We start from the raw sequence: 17204 nt of genomic DNA on the forward strand, positions 1-17204 counted from the left end.
TGGCCAGTACTTGCTTATCTGTAGATGGAAGTCCCATAGGATCTTAGTCCCATTATTCTCTATGATCTTCTGTTTAACCCATACTCTGTGGACATTCTGTACCTTAGCAATTTGTGTAACTGCATTGGCACCAAGAGCAGCATTTGCTATATCTTCCAGTTTACTTCTTGAAATGGCAGAAATAAAATTTAAATAATACGATTCGTAAAGTTGGTTTCTAAGATCCTGAAAGAAAAAAAGACCAAACCAAATAATGTTTAAAAAGTGGGCTTTTAGTGAACAAGAGTGCTTTAAGATTAAAATATTTAGCAAACAGTAAAGATGTAATTATTTTATGCAATTATCCATTTGACAAATTAACTGCCAAGAACTTGCCTTATTTAGGAGTACAATTTTATTAACTTAAACATATAGAAATTACCTTTAACATATACCATGAAAAGTTGAATGTGGATGCATAAAACTGAACAGCTGAGCAGATGTGGTTGTATGAAACTTTGTAAAACAAACCAAGGAGGTATGTTAAATTAAATTTGGGGTGTCCTGTACCCTGATTAAATGCATTTTTCTAGTCCTTTGCTGAGTCATCCATCACTATTGAAATTTCAATTGAGATACCATATTTTTAGTTCCTTATTGGTAACACTGGCCTTCATTAATATAATTTTTAAAATGTTTCTAAGTTAAATAGTGCTTATTTATTTTAAAATGAATGTCTCTGGGTTACAGAAAATATGGGATAATTTATCATAATTCTGTGATACAGCTAGGACTTTAAAATATGGATATACCTCATCTGCTGATTAAATAATTTGTATCATAGCTAGGAAGCATTTTTCTATTGAAGAGATATTATGCAGTGGCTATTTCCCTCCCATGTCCTCCAAAGATGGATATAAGATTCAGTCAGTGCTCTGTCTGCAGTTTCTGAATAAAAAGCTATTTGGAGAGCTCAAAGAAGCATATTTGAGAAATAGGCATATTAAATACAAACTGAAGGTTTGAATGCATTTTGTCTGCTATAGAAAATATACTTGCAAAGGAAATCTCAAATACCATCTCCCTATAATGGAGTAATGACATTCCGCAATGAGATAAGATATAGCTGTCTAAGGCATATAAGACAAAATTCAAAGTTCTTTACTAATGAATCTTGATGCTCTCCTGACATTCAATATATGTCAATATATGTCTCTTATTTGGAACTGAGGCACCAGATGGATGGGAAGATACTTTTCTGGCTCTGATGAAAGACTGCATGGCTGGGTCGAAGTTCAGAGTGATAACTCCTGGCTAGATGATACAAAAGTCTTACTTGGTAGAGTGTGACCCCAATTTCTGCTATGTGCCTGGCTGAATTCATAGCTTAGATATTCACAAATGCCATTTTCTGTATGAGGAACTGCAGTGAAGATCTGAAGGGGGCTTGGGTGAAGGCTTGGATTACTAGCCAAAGTTCCTGTGAAGAATACAGTATATGAATAATGATTGGACACAATAGTCTGGCCCAGGAGTGTCAGGGTCAGCTCCAACTCTGACACAACTTCCTCCAGAAGAGCTGGTTGGACCTCATCCTAAAGAAGCATCAAGCATTCCAATGCCTGAAGCAGATTCATTGGGAAATCATTGGAACTAGAAAGACTATTAAGCTTGTATGTATGCCATATGCAATGAAGAATAGAGAACAGAGCGGCAGTTTACATGCAAGGGAAGTCTGTTACCTAGTTCATTGACATAAGTTCTATTTCAGGGCAACTGCTAGCTTGGCTTACTTCACTGGAAATACCATTCTTATTGAAAACTCTTGCTTGTTTGTATCCAAAATTTCTGCCTATGAAAACTCTGCGGCTGTGGATACAGACCAATTGATGACCTACTCATGACACTGAGATATTAGGATTATGCCTCAACAAAACTTAGAAACATAGAAACTTCTGCCTGATGCATTTGGCCTTTGAAAACTCATGGTAGAAAAGCTTCCAAGAGACTTGATTCTGCTCAAGTTTTGGGTGCAATCACTAATCCCCCCGTCTAAAAACTATAACATCTCTTCACAATAACATATCTGCTTTTTATTCTGCCTTATATTCTTAGAAAAATGCACTTGTCTAGACCCTCAGGCTAAATTCTTCATTCACAAACACATATGTATTTCTTTCACACATGATTCTTGTTGCTTCATGCATTTAAATAAAGTAGAATCCTTGAATTATGTAACTAAGTTTTATTCTTTCCTATTTTTTAAAAAACATTTTGGACATTTTTTTTTTTAAAAAGCCAAAACTTTTCTAGTCTAGTTCTTAGTACTTCATGGTGTTTATTTACTGGGCTGTATCCTCCTCTTCCAACAGTATTCAATTTATAGCTATAGCATTAAGTTTTAAAGGTATTTTAAATCACATTCTTCCCAGTTCTTATGAATCCATCTCTTGCAAGGAATCCATCATTCTTGTAAACATGTCCATTATCAAGGAATCCAAGCTGTTTTTACTAGTACTATACAGTAGCCAGTTATTTAACTGAGTCTTTATCTCCCCATCTGAAGAAGATAACTTTCACATCCAAAAATTCAAGCCACAAGTTTGAGTACACTCAAGTCTATCTCTTTTGAAAACTATGAAATCAAGCATTGGATGATCACTTCCTCAGAATGTATCCCTCACATGTATTACTGAGATGAAATGTCTGCCTCTTAACAAGCCTTGGAACACAGAGATGTTACTCTCTCATATTATTTGTATCTCCTTGAATTCTATACTATAATTTCGTTACTATTTATAGAAAACGTTAAATAGGTCATATTTACCTGGCATAGCCTATCAATATTTTCTTCTGTTGGCATTACAAAATATATTGCTGGAACGTCAGGAATAGGGTCGCGATCAGAATGAAGAAGACTGAAAAGAAAAGAAACTTATGTTATTTAATACCAAATAAACAAACTACCAACTACCCCACAATTCTGTACTGCCCCTACCCTACAGGCCTTCCAAAAAGCCTTGAAGACCTGGCTCTGCCGACAGACCTGGGGGCCGTGAGAATTAACATCTTATATCTGGCCCAAACATCTTCTGATTGGTATGAGTGATTATATTATTGTTTTGATGGGATTAAGGGGCTTTTATTGTTATAATTCTTAAGGTTTATTTTGTTTATATAGGGGTTTTATTGTTATTGATGCTCGAATTTGACTTCTTACTGTTTTGTTTTATTGTTGTAAGATGCCCTGAATCCTGCGGGATTGGGTGGTACATAGATTAAATAAAACAAACAAACAAACCAAAAAAACATTTAAAGAACAAAGACATCACTTTGATCCTATGAATTTACTCTAAATTAAGCATTACAAAAAGCTGAGTATTATTACCTTTATCATCTTTCCATAAATGATGGTCTATAATTAATTGTACTAAAAGGCAAAGAGGTTTATAACGAAATATTTTTAAAAAGTTAAACCAACTAGAACACACTAATGTGTAAAATCAAACAGATTTAAGTTCTACTCAAAAATACAAGAGTAGAACTTTTTATTTATTCCATGACAATCTCTGTAAGTGACTGTATCTTGGCCAATAAGGAAATAAGATATACTATTTAATGAAATATATTTTCTCCCATCAGCAACCTCTGTGAACTCTTTTGAACTCTACTGAAATAAGTTTTGACATATGATTAAAACATATATTTTTAGATTTTTCTTTTAGTGTTTTTCAGTATTTTCCAAACTAATAATTTTATCATCAAACTTGTTTAACTTTATACTGACTGTCATGCGAGTGCTTCAAGTCTGCTTTTGACAAGACAAGCAATGCATTGGCAGGATATCCGATTTGCAATTCAATCTGATAAATTTTCAATCATGCAAAATCTTTCAAATACTATGCATTACAATATATTCACAGACATAAACATACACAATACATACAGATGCAAAGTAATGCCCATATCTCTTAATTCTTTCACAGAGAGTAATGGAGATATTATGTCCTGGCCAAATCTGTCATAAATAAGAACCTAAAATGAAAAAATACAAATATTAAGACATACACTATATACATAACCTTAATACACTCTATGTATGCTCTTTGCACACAAACACTTACTATATAGTTAATATTATAGGTAGTCCTCAACTACCTCAAAATGTGGTAGTAGTCAAAAAGCAAGGACACCTTTTATTTAAATAAAGGAAGGGGTAAATTTACAGAAAGGATAAAACAGTAAGTTAAACAGTTTTAGTTGCAATATTAAGAATAGTTTTGAAAATAAATGTTCTTCGATGTTTACATTTGTTTTTTTATATAGCTTTCATCAAATTTCAGGCCAAGTAATTTTCAACTGTCATTTTAAAAATGTATTTCTTTGTTTTTCACAAATAGCAATTGCTCTACCATGTCGCTTTACCATGTCGAATTATAAAATATATTTTTCAAAAATATGACAATATCAGTTATCTTGAATAAAAGATCAATTTATAACTAGACTTACTTTCCATACTGGTTCACCTGTACTGTTTTTAACAGGTGGCACATTAAAATTCAACATGCGCTTCAAAGCCACTGAAAAAAGAAAGAATTCAATTTTATTTATTAATAATTTTGATGATCACAAACTTAAAATATTTATATTTGCAAGGGGCACTGCAGAGAATGGGCCTGTAATCTTTTAAATAAGATATACCAAAATGCTTCTTTCAAACTAAAGGACCGGAGGAATTCTTGTTTATGGATATTGACATCTAAAACAGAGAACTATAAAGAAAATCAAAACATGTGCAAATCCCTAGATATTCAGCACATTTATACAAATGTCCTAGTAAGCCCTTGACACCACCTTTATCAAATGCAGTGGGCAGAATAAATACAATTGGAAAATCTTTGCTTAGTGACCACAGTTGTGACTGGTAACTCTAGTCTGTTGTTAAACATTGTTGCTAAGCAAATCACAGTGGGTTGTTAAGTGAGACATCATATGTCTTTGACTTGTGGATTTTACTGCCAAATTCTAACAACTCTGCTTGTTGGAACTGGGTTGGGAACCATGCCAATGTACATCATTTGACTGCAAGGCATTGCACCAGTCATCAATACTCACAAAATGCCTAAATGTCGATTGCCGGGACTGCAGAGATACTGTGACAATTTTAAAAAAAAGTGAGGACTAGTTGTACAGTTAATTTTATAGCATTGTCCTAAGTTTGACTGGACACTTAAATAGACCCATCATTAAGTGAGTTCTAACTATACAAACTTTGACTGTGATAATTTTAAATTCCAGAAAAGATTCTCTACTATATTCTAATCATCATTATTTGATAAATATAGGACAATTATCTTATTTAACCAGTCATTACATTTATCAAGTCCTTCAGAAATTTCAGTTTAAAAAAGAAGGCAAAACCAAACTATTCAAAAGATTATCAACAAGAAGAAAAAAGGCTTCACATGTAATTTATATTCAAAGTTCTTCATACCGGTAGCAATGTAAAGATCTGAAGAAAAAGGGGGATTTATTTGAAAGCTCTGGTTTTTGATTAAAGCTATACAGAAAGAAATAAGAAGACTGTTGCCTTCTATTGCTCTTCTCATATTGGAGGAGACATTTATTAAAAACATGTTTATGTGTAGACCTTCTCTTTCATGGTAAGCACTAATCATGCAGAAGGGGCCATTGATATATTTATTTGTTTATTTGACTTCTATGCCACTCAATCCTGTAGGACTCAATCAACAATTTTATTTATTTATTTATTTGATTTGATTTGATTTGATTTGCATGCCTCCCCTCTCCGAAGACTCGGGGCGGCATACAAATCCAATAAATAAATAAATTAATTAAAGGAGAGCAATAAAAAGTATACCTCCTTCACAATTATTATATAATAACTATGTTGGTATTCTATTTTCTACTCTCTTCCCTATACTGACACCCCAATTTTTAATGTTTGTTTATTATTTATGGCATCTATTTTTATGGTGTTTCTATCTTTCATCTACACAATTACTATGACGGAAAGACGTCCCAAATTTTTCTGTTTCTCTTCAGCAAAGTCCCTGTTTTTGGCAGGCTATGGCGTTCATGATTTCCAAAGTTGTAAGAGTGTACTTTCAACCTGTCACCTATTACATTTCTACTACAGGTAATTGCCATGATCTTTGGATGCAGTGACAAGGAATTATGGGAGCTGTGATCAAACACACCTAGAAGATATCAGATATTAGAAGCACCTATTAGCTGTAGTGCATAAAAGGAGGACCCTGGTTTCATTTCAAGAATGAATATGAATCAATATGAATATGAATCAAGAAGTCATCTATGTCCATTAATTCTTAAGGTAATAGCTCTTTAGAAATCTTGCTTATTTTTGGATATTGCCTCTTTTTTGATGTAAGAAGCTAAACATTCTTATTTTCTTTATTATAAAATAAAGCTTATTTATTAGACTTGTATTCCTCCATATGTAAAATTTCTTGGAATATTTAAATCCATGTAAGTTTAATATTTCTAGTTATGCTTGCATTTTAGAGCAATTTCTAGAAGGAAGGTTTCTAACCAAAATGGCTCTGTGGGAATATTGTTGAATAGAAATGGCCAAATTATATCTGTCCTATAGGGAATACACAGATTGCCAGTTTGTTTCTATTCATGATTCAAGATTTAGATGACTTTTTTAAAGCTTAATTTCTTGATACTTTGGGATTTGTTTCCTTCCATACTGTCATCTTACTAAAATATGACAAAAGGCCCTTGTCTATGTCCCAGTTGGAGCAAGAAAAACAACTTTTTATGGTCACATCTAAGCTGTATTTTGGGAGACTAGGTTAGCACCCTCTCTGGCATTTTGCCAATAGGTCAACATCTTTTCAACTTTGAAAAGTCCCTATACAAAGGTATAGCAGTTATGGATTCTCCTACGAGTTACTAAATTGATGAGAGCAAGAAAGGTATACCTATAAATCAAAGCACACCATGGAAACCTGCCAAAGGATCCCTCCAAATAAAGCATATTGAAACAAAATGATAAAACAAATTTGATATGGATTAGTTTAAAGTTATATTTTAACTCCATATATAATATAATTGTTGTGAACTGAACACATCCTTCCCTCTTCTGTGGCATAATAGCAAGTAATTTTTACTTCTAAGCTTAACCTCTGAGAGCATCTGGGAATTTTTTTTAACCTATGATATTGGGCTGTAAACCAAGCTATAAAATCAATGTCTCATAATTTAACAGAAGTAGAGCTGACATTGTCTACCTTGGGGGTGGGTGGGGGGTGGACCTGACTCTAGTGCAACTTTCCTCACCCAAGTGGTTTCCAGATGGCTTAGATGACAAACCCCATAATCCCAATGAGTATAACCACTATTGGATGGGAATGATAGATGCATCCATTCATCAAATACGAGGGCACCTGCTTGGGGAATGTCCCCTTAAAGGACCCTGTTTTACAAAGTACATCTTTCTTATAAACGATTCACTCTTATATTTTCAAATTGTCTTGTTGATTTGAAAAAGATTAATCTGGCATACCAGCCTGAAAATAAATTCAAGTATTTATTTCTTTCTGAAACAATTTCGTTTGCAAGTACAGGTAGTTCTTGAGTTACGACCACAACTGTGCAGTGGTGCATTGGTTAGAATGCAGGCTACTTGTGCTCACTGCTGGCTGGCTGCAATTTGGCAGTTCAAAACTCAGCAGGCTCAAAGTTGACTCAGCCTTCCATCCTTCCAAGGTGGATAAAATGAGGACCCAGATTGTTGGGGGCAATATTCTAACTCTCTGTAAACCCCTTAGAGAGGGCTGTAAAAGCACTGTAAAGTGGCATCTAAACGTAAGTGATATTGCTATTGAATCCAAAAATTTATGTTGCTAAGTGAAACATTTGTTAAGTGAGTTTGTCCCATGTTATGACTTTTCTTACCACATTTGTCAAGTGAATCGCAGCAGGTTTTAAATTAGCCACCCTATTGTTAAGCAAATCCTAATAATCTGTTAATCAGTTGTGAAGCATGGAAACAGAGATCCACGGCAGAAAAAGACCTCATGGTTCATCTAGTCTGCCCTTATACTATTTCCTGTCCTTATACTATTTCCTTAGGATGGATATATATTTATCCCAAATATGTTTAAATTCAGCTTCTGTGGATTTACCAACCACCTCTGCTGGAGGTTTGTTCCAAGCATCTACTCCTCTTTCAGCAATAGATGCTGAATGTAAATCATATGACCATGGGGAGGGGGATGCTATAACGGTCATAAGTGTGACAAATGGCCACTGAGTGAACTGTCAACACTGGAGGACTAGCTGTACTGATGGAAGACCAGCTTCCCCTTTTGCACCATACCCTCAAACTTTAGTCCTTCCTAGTGGTAATGGCTAAGCCAGGGGTAGGCAAAGTTGGCTCTTCTATGACTTGTGGACTTTAACTCCCAGAATTCCTGAGCTAGCATGATTGGCTCAGGAATTCTGGGAGTTGAAGTCTACAAGTCACAGAAGAGCCAACTTTGCCTATCCCTGGGCTAAAGGGAAAACGAAAATAAAGGAAGGCCTCCAGAAGCACCCTAAGCGAGAGGCACAAGGGCCATCCCAGTAGCGGGGACTCTATCAGACCAGCCGAGACTGGGCATGTCCGTCCGCCCGCTCGCTCTCACGACGGGACAGGAAAACAGTTCTCGCACATAAAAAGCACCGAAGCAAGCTACAGCGACGAAGGGAGGGCCACAATTCCACGCCGGACAGACACCAAGGAGGCGGCGGCGGCCCTCAGGCTTCTCCTTGGAGCCGGTGAAGGTTTCAGACGTGCCGAAGAAGGTTATAAGGCGACCAGACCAAACAATCCTAACAAGACCTAACGCCGGGCACTCACCGGTCTGCTTCTCCCGGATGCTGGCCGCCATCTTCCCTCGGTGGTTCCGGCCGACTCCGCCCCCCTCACCGCCGCGCCATCGCCAGCCCGGCAGACGTGGCGCGCCGGAGGACTACGCGGGTTCTTGCGGGGAGCGCGGCGGGCGGAGTCTGCCAAAGTCTTGGACGACCTGTCGGCGCTGATGCTGTTGTTGTCCCGGGGGTTGCTTCCTTTGAGAGATGCCGCTTCTTAGTAGACCGACGTCCCCGTTGTGCTTCTTGAGGAACGGAATTTGGCATTATTTTCCTGTCGTACTCTGCGTCTCGTTCCGGACATTTATTCACTTTGTGGGTGAGAGTTGGTAGGATGGCTGGCGCCGGCCGGCCAGGTTGGTAATCGGAGAGGGGCGGTATATAAATCCAATAAATTAATAAATTAAATAAATAAATAATCCTCGACACTTTTATGCGGATTAGCGCATTTAAGCTTTCGACCAAACCTATGGCTTCGATATCTTTAGGGGACTAAAATGCTTCGGTACTTTTAAGGGGACCACCCTTACATTCTAAAACTTAAAAGAACTGTTACATCATTTGCTCTTCTCCAAAACATTCTTATGAAATAGCGGACCCTGCACTTGTGGGAAAAATGCCTAGGAGGAGGATGATGACCACATTCTGCTTAAGATCTTGTTCTTTTAACAAATTGACAGAGTTGGAAGGGGTCTTGCAGGTCATCTAGTCCAACCCCCTGCCCAAGCAGGAGACCCTACATCTAAACTTTAGCCACACTTATTAGTGCACCTTAAAATAGAATAGTTTATTGGCCAATTTTATTGATACTTTATTTAAACATACATACACACACACGCACATATACATACATACATACATACATACATACATACATACATACTTTATTAATACTCTGTAGTATCATCACCTTTACCCTTAGACCAGGGGCAGGCAAAGTTAGCTGTTCTATGAAAGTGGATTTCAACTCCCAGAATTCCTGGGCTAGCATGATTGCCTCAGGAATTCTGGGATTGGAAATCCACAAGTCATAGAAGAGTCAACATTGCCTATCCCTGCCTTAGACTGTCCACTGTTGACCTCACCCGATTCCTAAGAGGTCAGTAAGGGGTGTGCACAAGAGCACCAGCATGCCTACCATCCTAATGTTTCTCTCTTACTAGTACCATGTATTATGTATTACATATGTATTATGTACATTGTTATATCTTTGTATACTACCAATACATACTTGACAAAACAAACAAACAAATAAAAAAGTGTGATTGGACATACAAGGAATTTGTCTTTGATGCATTTGCTCTCAGTATACATAAAAGAAAATATAGATTTGTCAAGAATCATGAGGTACAACACTTATTGATTGTCACAGGGGTCAAATAAGCAACCAGGAAACAATATTAATAAAAATCTTCAGGATACAAGCAACAAGTTACAGTCATAAGTGGGAGGAGATGGGTGGTAAGAATGATGAGAAAAAACTGGTAGTAATAGTAGTGCAGACTTAGTAAATAGTTTGACAGTGGTGTGAGAATTGTTTGTTTACCTGAGTGATGGCGTTCAGGGAAAGAACTATTCTTGTGTCTAGTTGTCTTAATGTGCGGTACTCTATAGCGACGTTTTTGAGGGTAGGAGTTGAAACAGTTTATGTCCAAGATACAAGGGGTCAGGGAAAGGGAAGCAAAATCACAAATTTTCTGAATGTTAATTAAATTCCCTTACCTCTTGATTTTTCTGGGTGGCTGAGGTCTGATTGTAATTGGTTAACATCTGAAGAGCTACAGTTTTCCATATCTATCTCCAGAAAGATATTGAATCCAATTGTTTCAGTAATAAAATGAACAATACTGTATTTGTCTTCCCAAAATACCAAGAATGATTTAAATTCCAATCTTTCTTTTCCTAGCAATGGTTAATTATCTGCATTTCGCAGGCAATTTCTGTATCTAAAGCCTAATTTCGGGCCATCAAATTAGATAGGTAGATTACGGTAAGTATTTTTGACACAAATATCGCTTCTATATCAGAATAATTGGAAATGGGATTCAGAGGTTTTCTAATCTGAATAAAAAATTAACACAGAGCTGATTTCCTTCAAAACAATTTACTTTTAAAATTTATCTGTCAATAATAAAGCAAAGGAAATTGAAAATGAAAAAAAGCAAAAGGAATAAGAGTTCCACCTGTGTTAGGTAAGATTTGGATTTAGTTTTGGTGTAGACCCAGATCCAACCTTAAACATAAGCAGCACTTTTCCAGATTTGATTGATGTATTACCTGCACCATTTTGGAATGAATCTTATGGCAAAATTACTACTTATATTCAATTTTGATACAAATTTATATAGTGATGACACAGAAGCTGTGTTCAGACAGTTGCAATAGAAAAGCTTTTACTGGATCAACTCCCTTGTTAGAAAATGCTTTCTTAGCTTCCATTCCAGTCAAAATCCAAAACATTGGTTATGATTTCTAAAGCATTATTAACTTCTAAAGCTCTATTAATTTATAGTTTGTCTACATAGGAACTATAAGTTTTTCAGTAAGAAATCATTAGAATTAAAGCACTTTTGGTAAAAAATTTGAGGGTCTTCTCTTTATCTGTTCCCATTTTGGAATTCTTTGTTGTTTCTGGAATTATTGTCCAAATACTGTCTGTCTAAAACTTAAGATTTCTGAGCAAATTACCGAATGTGGAAACAAATAAATTTTTAACATACATTTTAATATAATTCCAGCTTGAAAATTGAACCATGAAATTTGTTTTTTTTCTTGCTATGGCTTCACACATTCACTAAAAGGAAGAAATAAGCCAATTTCTTATAAATCAAGTATACAATATTGGCTGCACATATGCCATACTTTCACTTTTAAAGGGACCAAAAAGTTAAATCTTAAACTTAACACTTAAAGGTCAGTTTGTCACAGTTATGGATGTTGGAAGAGACATTTGTTTGATTACAGTTGTCTGTATATGAATACAACTGGGATATTAAGACCACCAACTATGTTACTGCTCAAGATTTAATCAGACATATGAAAGTCAATGTATACTGCTCAAGATTTAATCAGACATATGAAAGTCAATGTAACAAATAGATGCATACAATTAGAGAATGCAATTGACTTAGTTCACACTTTTTCCCAAAAATCATGAACCCAGCTTTTGATAGCATTGACAAAATGTCTATTATTACTTTTAGCATTTGACAGTTCTCATTATTAAGTATAATTAGGGCAGGGTACAGACCTTTTTCATCATGTTACACAGATTGTATAAAACAGAATTATCAAGTTAAGTCAAATGACATGGCAATATTTAATTTTAGAAATCTCACACATGAAATGTCTGTATGGCAATATTTTGCCATAAAAGCAAAACATTTCATATTGATTCCATTAGAATTAGCTTTTCACTTTCAAACTATGATTGATGTGTAACACAATTATTTAAACAGAGTACTAAACTTCTCCTGACCTGATTTTTATATGCTTGTGTTTTGATAGGAAAAGAAATTTTAAGTGTACTGGAAGAAACAATATTATGTAGATTCCTTGTGCATTTACAGCTATTTTATCAGGCAAAAGTAATTGGATTGGCACACAATTTCAATTGTTTTCTTATAGCAAATGTGTTCTTTAGAAGTTAATCATTTATAAACTGTTGTGAGTGGCCCACAGCTTGCTCAGTTGGTCATAGACTTTGAGGAGGATGAACCGGGTCCGTCTGGGTATCCTAGGCCAGTGTTTTTGCCAGCTGAGAGTGAGAGTGAAGGGGAGTTAGAACCTGGGGGACCATCAGAGATTGTAGAACTCCCAGCTATGATAATGTCTGAGTCAGAGGATGATGGGGACATTGAGGACCCAATCTTAGATGCTAGAAGAATGAGACAGACACGAATATTTCTAGACATTGTAGATTTAGACGTTGAATATCTCTTTGAACATTTTGCCACCCCGGCAGTATAAAAGAGAGGCTCATGGGAAAAGGGGTGTGGAGAATCAATGTTTGTAATGGTGGATTTCCCAGATTCGGGGTTCCAGAAATACTTTGCTGGCAAACTGCTCTTACTCATGTAAGTTCATTGTCCAGTGATGCATCCATCTGAGGAAACCATGAAGACTTGTAAGTCTGTGTTTGAATAATAGAAAAAACACTTAAGGAATGCCTTAATTGGATTTGGCTTCCAGCCCAGAGTTTGCTGCTTATCTCATAAACAATTTGACCGGGAACACCGCCAACATGGACTAAAAGCCTTATTCTGTCTTGTACTGCTCATTATAAAAATGCAAATGTGTTTAGTTTGAAATCTCTGGGAGTGTGTGCTTCTATGTTCCGATCCGGCCCAGGCAGAACATAAACTATTTTCTATTGTTTCTAAAAACAATTTTAAGTAAAACACCCCCATCCTCGCGAATTGGATCTTGACTGACTTTAGTGTATCAGAAATTAGTGGGACTTAGGTTTCACCTAAACCAGTGGTTAATCTTTTTAACGCCAAGTGCCAAAAGCGCACATGCGCACACCCATAATGCCACACGCTTGACCTAGTGTTTCAGGGAAATGGAGAGATGATCTGAGATTAAGGGGTGTAGTCATTTCTCCCTTGTCGTGGTCAGATCATTTCCTGCTGAGGTTAGACTTTAAGGCACCACTCCTCCATCGCAGGGAAGCAGAACCAATTAAGTGGTTCCGACCCAGATGCCTAATGGACCCGTAAGTTCCAGAAGGAGCTTGGGGAAATACCTGAATCCGTTGTCCACAATCCATCTGACTACCTAGTAGTTGCCTGGAATAGGACGGCATCTGGGGTACTGGATTGGATTGAGCCTTTATGACCTTTCCATGACAGTGGATCTAGGAAAGCTTCCTGGTTTACCAAGGAGCTCTGGGAGATGAAATGCCAAGAGCGATGCTAAGGTCCAGCAACTTCAAATTTGACCAAACACTACCAAGAGCCTTTGTTAGGTCTTATTTAGTGGTGATATGGGCAGCATTTCCCCACCCTTATTGCATCTGCTGACTCACGGCCAGCTGCCCTTTTTAGGGTGACTCTTTCCCTCTTTCAGGTAGAGGGAACAGAGGAGCCCTTGCTGAAGAATTTTTACAGTTTCTGTCGGATAAAGTTGCTCAGATTCGGATGGACCTAGACTGATTGGGCAATGCAGACAGAGATGACATCTGCAGATCTTAATCCTATTGTGTGGGAAAAATTTGAGCCTGCGATACCTGAAAAAGTGGACAATGTTATGGGAGTGATGAATCCATCCAGTTGTTTGTTGGACCTGTGCCCCTCCTGGCTACTTTCATCCAGCAGGGAGCTGACGCGAAGCTGGCTCCCTGTTTTGGTCAACGCCTTCTTGAGGGAGGGGTTTGTCCCACAATCATTAAAGGTGAGGCCCCTCCTCAAGAAGCCTTCCCTGGATCCAGCAGAATTAATGAACTTTCGTCCAGTCTCCAACCTTCCCTTTGTGGGAAAGGTTGTAGAGAAAGTGGTGGAACTACAGCTCTTATGGCTGTTGAATGAAACAGATTATCAAGAGTCTAGATTCTAGACCCTTTTCAATCAGGTTTCAGGCCTGGCTACAGCACGGAAACTACTTTTGGTCTCTGATGGATGATCTTGCTGCTACTTGGCCGCTCAGCTTCATGACCATGATAATCCTTCTGCGCCGACTATGGGAGCTGGGATTGGAAGGCACCATATTATGGTGGTTCTCCTCCTAGATCCCTTGCTTGGGTACCTCAGGGCTTGATTCTCTCTCCCCTAATATTTAACATCTACATGAAACCACTGGTGAGATCATCCAATGACATGGGGTGATGTTTCAGCAATAGGCTGATGACACCCAGTTCTATATTTCTACCCCATGTCAGTTCAGTGAAACAGTGGATGTGATGTGCCAGTGCCTGGGCAAGGTGAGGGTCCGGATGTGCTCAAACCTAACCATGAGGCAGTATCCTAGTGGCTGTGGATACTGCCTCAGAAGGACTGTCGACTTCCTTGGTTCTGGGGGGAGAGAAAAATTAATTCCCTCAGAATGGCTTCTCAATTTGGGTGTTCTAGACTCACAGCTAAGATTAGATCAACACCTGACAGCTGTAGCTAGGGGGACCTTTGGACAGGTTTGACTAATGCACCAATTGCGACCCTACTTGGATCAAGAGGTTCTTCTCATGATCACTCATGCCCTTATCACCTCACGGCTGGATTATTGCAATGTGCTCTACATGGGGCTACCCCTGTGTTCGAAGACTACAATTGGTTCAGAATGCAGCTGCACAAGCTATTTTGGGTGCGCCCAGATATAGCCACACTACATTAATTCTTTGCAAGCTGCCCTGGCTTCCTATTGATCTCTGGTCACAATTTAATGTGTTGGTTATTACCTTTAAAGCCCTACATGGCTCAGGGCCAGAGTATCTTCGAGACCGCCTTCTACCACATACTTCCCAGTGATTGGTAAGATCCCATAGGCTTGTCCTTCTTCAGGTCCCATCAGCTAAACAGTGTTGGCTGGCGAGTCTGAGGGGGAGAGCCTTCTCTGTGGTTGCCCTGACTCTCTGGAATCAGCTACCTCCTAAGATCCTCACTACCCCCACCTTATTAGCTTTCCAGAAAGCTGTAAAGACCAGGGTTTTCTGACAGGCCTGGGGCCACTGACCTCGGGAGATGACTAGCGAGGTCGGCCATGAATGTATGGATGGCTGCAATTATTTTAAATTGAAATGTTTTTATACTGATTCGTGTTTGTTTTTGTTGTGAGCCTCCCTGAGTCCCTAGGAAGTTGGGTGGCATAGAAATATAAACAAACAAACAAACATATTGTAAACTGGTAGTACAATTCACTTTGAAAGTAATTGTTAGTATGGTTAAGTTTTCACTTTTGGGTGAGACAGTGGCAACTTTAAACCATCTTTATACACTCTTTGAAACAATAATTTTATATAATTATTTTCATGCATTCTAAAGAAGTTATAAATAATATCCTTCTGAAATTTCTATTAGAACATGGAAAGTATATTGGTAACATTTGATCAAATTGTGTTATATGTCAATCCATCCATCCTTTATAGGTTTATCCCATATTTAATTTTGTCATTAGACTCACAATGTTTAATTATTCTCTAAAGAATTTGGACCAATAGTACTTAAGAAATAAACATGTAACAATTTTAACTAGAAATCCTTGATTTATTGCACTTTACATGGTTATAGACACACACACACACGTATATACACACATACATACATACAAGACAGTTCTTCCATATATTGCTAGAAGTAACTTAAAAGCAAAATATAACAAACATTGAATGTTACAAAAGGCTTACACAAACCATAATTTACAAATTCATAACTACTGGTATACACGCAAGATTTATATTTCACTTTTTTTCTTAATGCTAAGTTTCAACTTTCAATGGTACACATTTCCTTTTTCACATATTTTTCTCAAAAGATACTTGTGTTAGAAGAATAATAGTGAATTCATGAATCTTATTTCAAGTACCTGAGCCGAGAAGGAATACTGTTGCCCTGAACTGACACACATATATAAATCCTATTAATTTACAGTGTTTCTTACTTCTCTGTTGTAATCATTAGATACAGTATTATATAATCTAGCAAAGTTCAAATTCAAGTACTATAATCATAACTGAAAGAATGTGTGATACCCTGTACAGATAAATTACATTGAGTGATTGTTAAGACTTATCTTATTTCCTTACAGTCCATCCCCATAAACTGCTATAAAATTTTGTTAGAACCACATGATCAGAGCAAATGGATAATAAGAAAAATATCCAATATCAATCATGACACATAAGCACTATCGACTCTGGGCAACAAAAGGAATCTTAATATTTATAGAGTGTGACTATCACAAAGAAATAGTATGACATTGCACCAATTTCACTGTAAAATAATGTGTGCCTGAAGCAATAATAAACTTTGATGAGATGGAACATTCATAGCTAATTCTAGTCATTAACCAATATGAAATTTTAGAATAAAAATGGCATTTTCATCACCATATCCATCCATTTTAGCATTGTTGATAGTTCTGATTTATATTATTGCCTTGTTTCCACTAGAACCAATCAGAAATTAGGCAAAATATGATCCTTATAGAGAAAAAGCATGACTAGGAGCAAAACTACCAATTCTGCATATTTGTAAGATATTTCTCAACTATATCTTCCTTTAAAGCAAATGAATTCTGAAAAGCACATTAAAAACATGTTTGAGTAAAGGCATAGTAATTTGTTGTTCAAAAAGCTATAATTTCTCATCAGTCATGTTGAAGTCTTAAAA

General features: G+C 36.9%; 1 protein-coding gene across 1 annotated transcript in view; it reads right to left on the reverse strand.

Moving 5' to 3' along the window:
* Window positions 1-9373, reverse strand: part of SCFD1 (sec1 family domain containing 1) — a 47585-nt gene extending 38212 nt beyond the window's left edge. Inside the window, exons 1-5 of the mRNA XM_070756094.1 lie at window positions 8873-9373; window positions 4489-4559; window positions 3926-4014; window positions 2807-2897; window positions 103-225 (exon numbers count right to left, since the gene is read on the reverse strand). Of these exons, the coding sequence (XP_070612195.1) occupies window positions 103-225; window positions 2807-2897; window positions 3926-4014; window positions 4489-4559; window positions 8873-8903 (405 nt within the window). The 5' untranslated portion in view covers window positions 8904-9373. The remainder of the gene's footprint in view (window positions 1-102; window positions 226-2806; window positions 2898-3925; window positions 4015-4488; window positions 4560-8872) is intronic.
* Window positions 9374-17204: the final 7831 nt, after the last annotated feature.

This window comes from Erythrolamprus reginae, chromosome 1, assembly GCF_031021105.1.
Source record: "Erythrolamprus reginae isolate rEryReg1 chromosome 1, rEryReg1.hap1, whole genome shotgun sequence".
Lineage (NCBI taxonomy): Eukaryota > Metazoa > Chordata > Lepidosauria > Squamata > Dipsadidae > Erythrolamprus > Erythrolamprus reginae.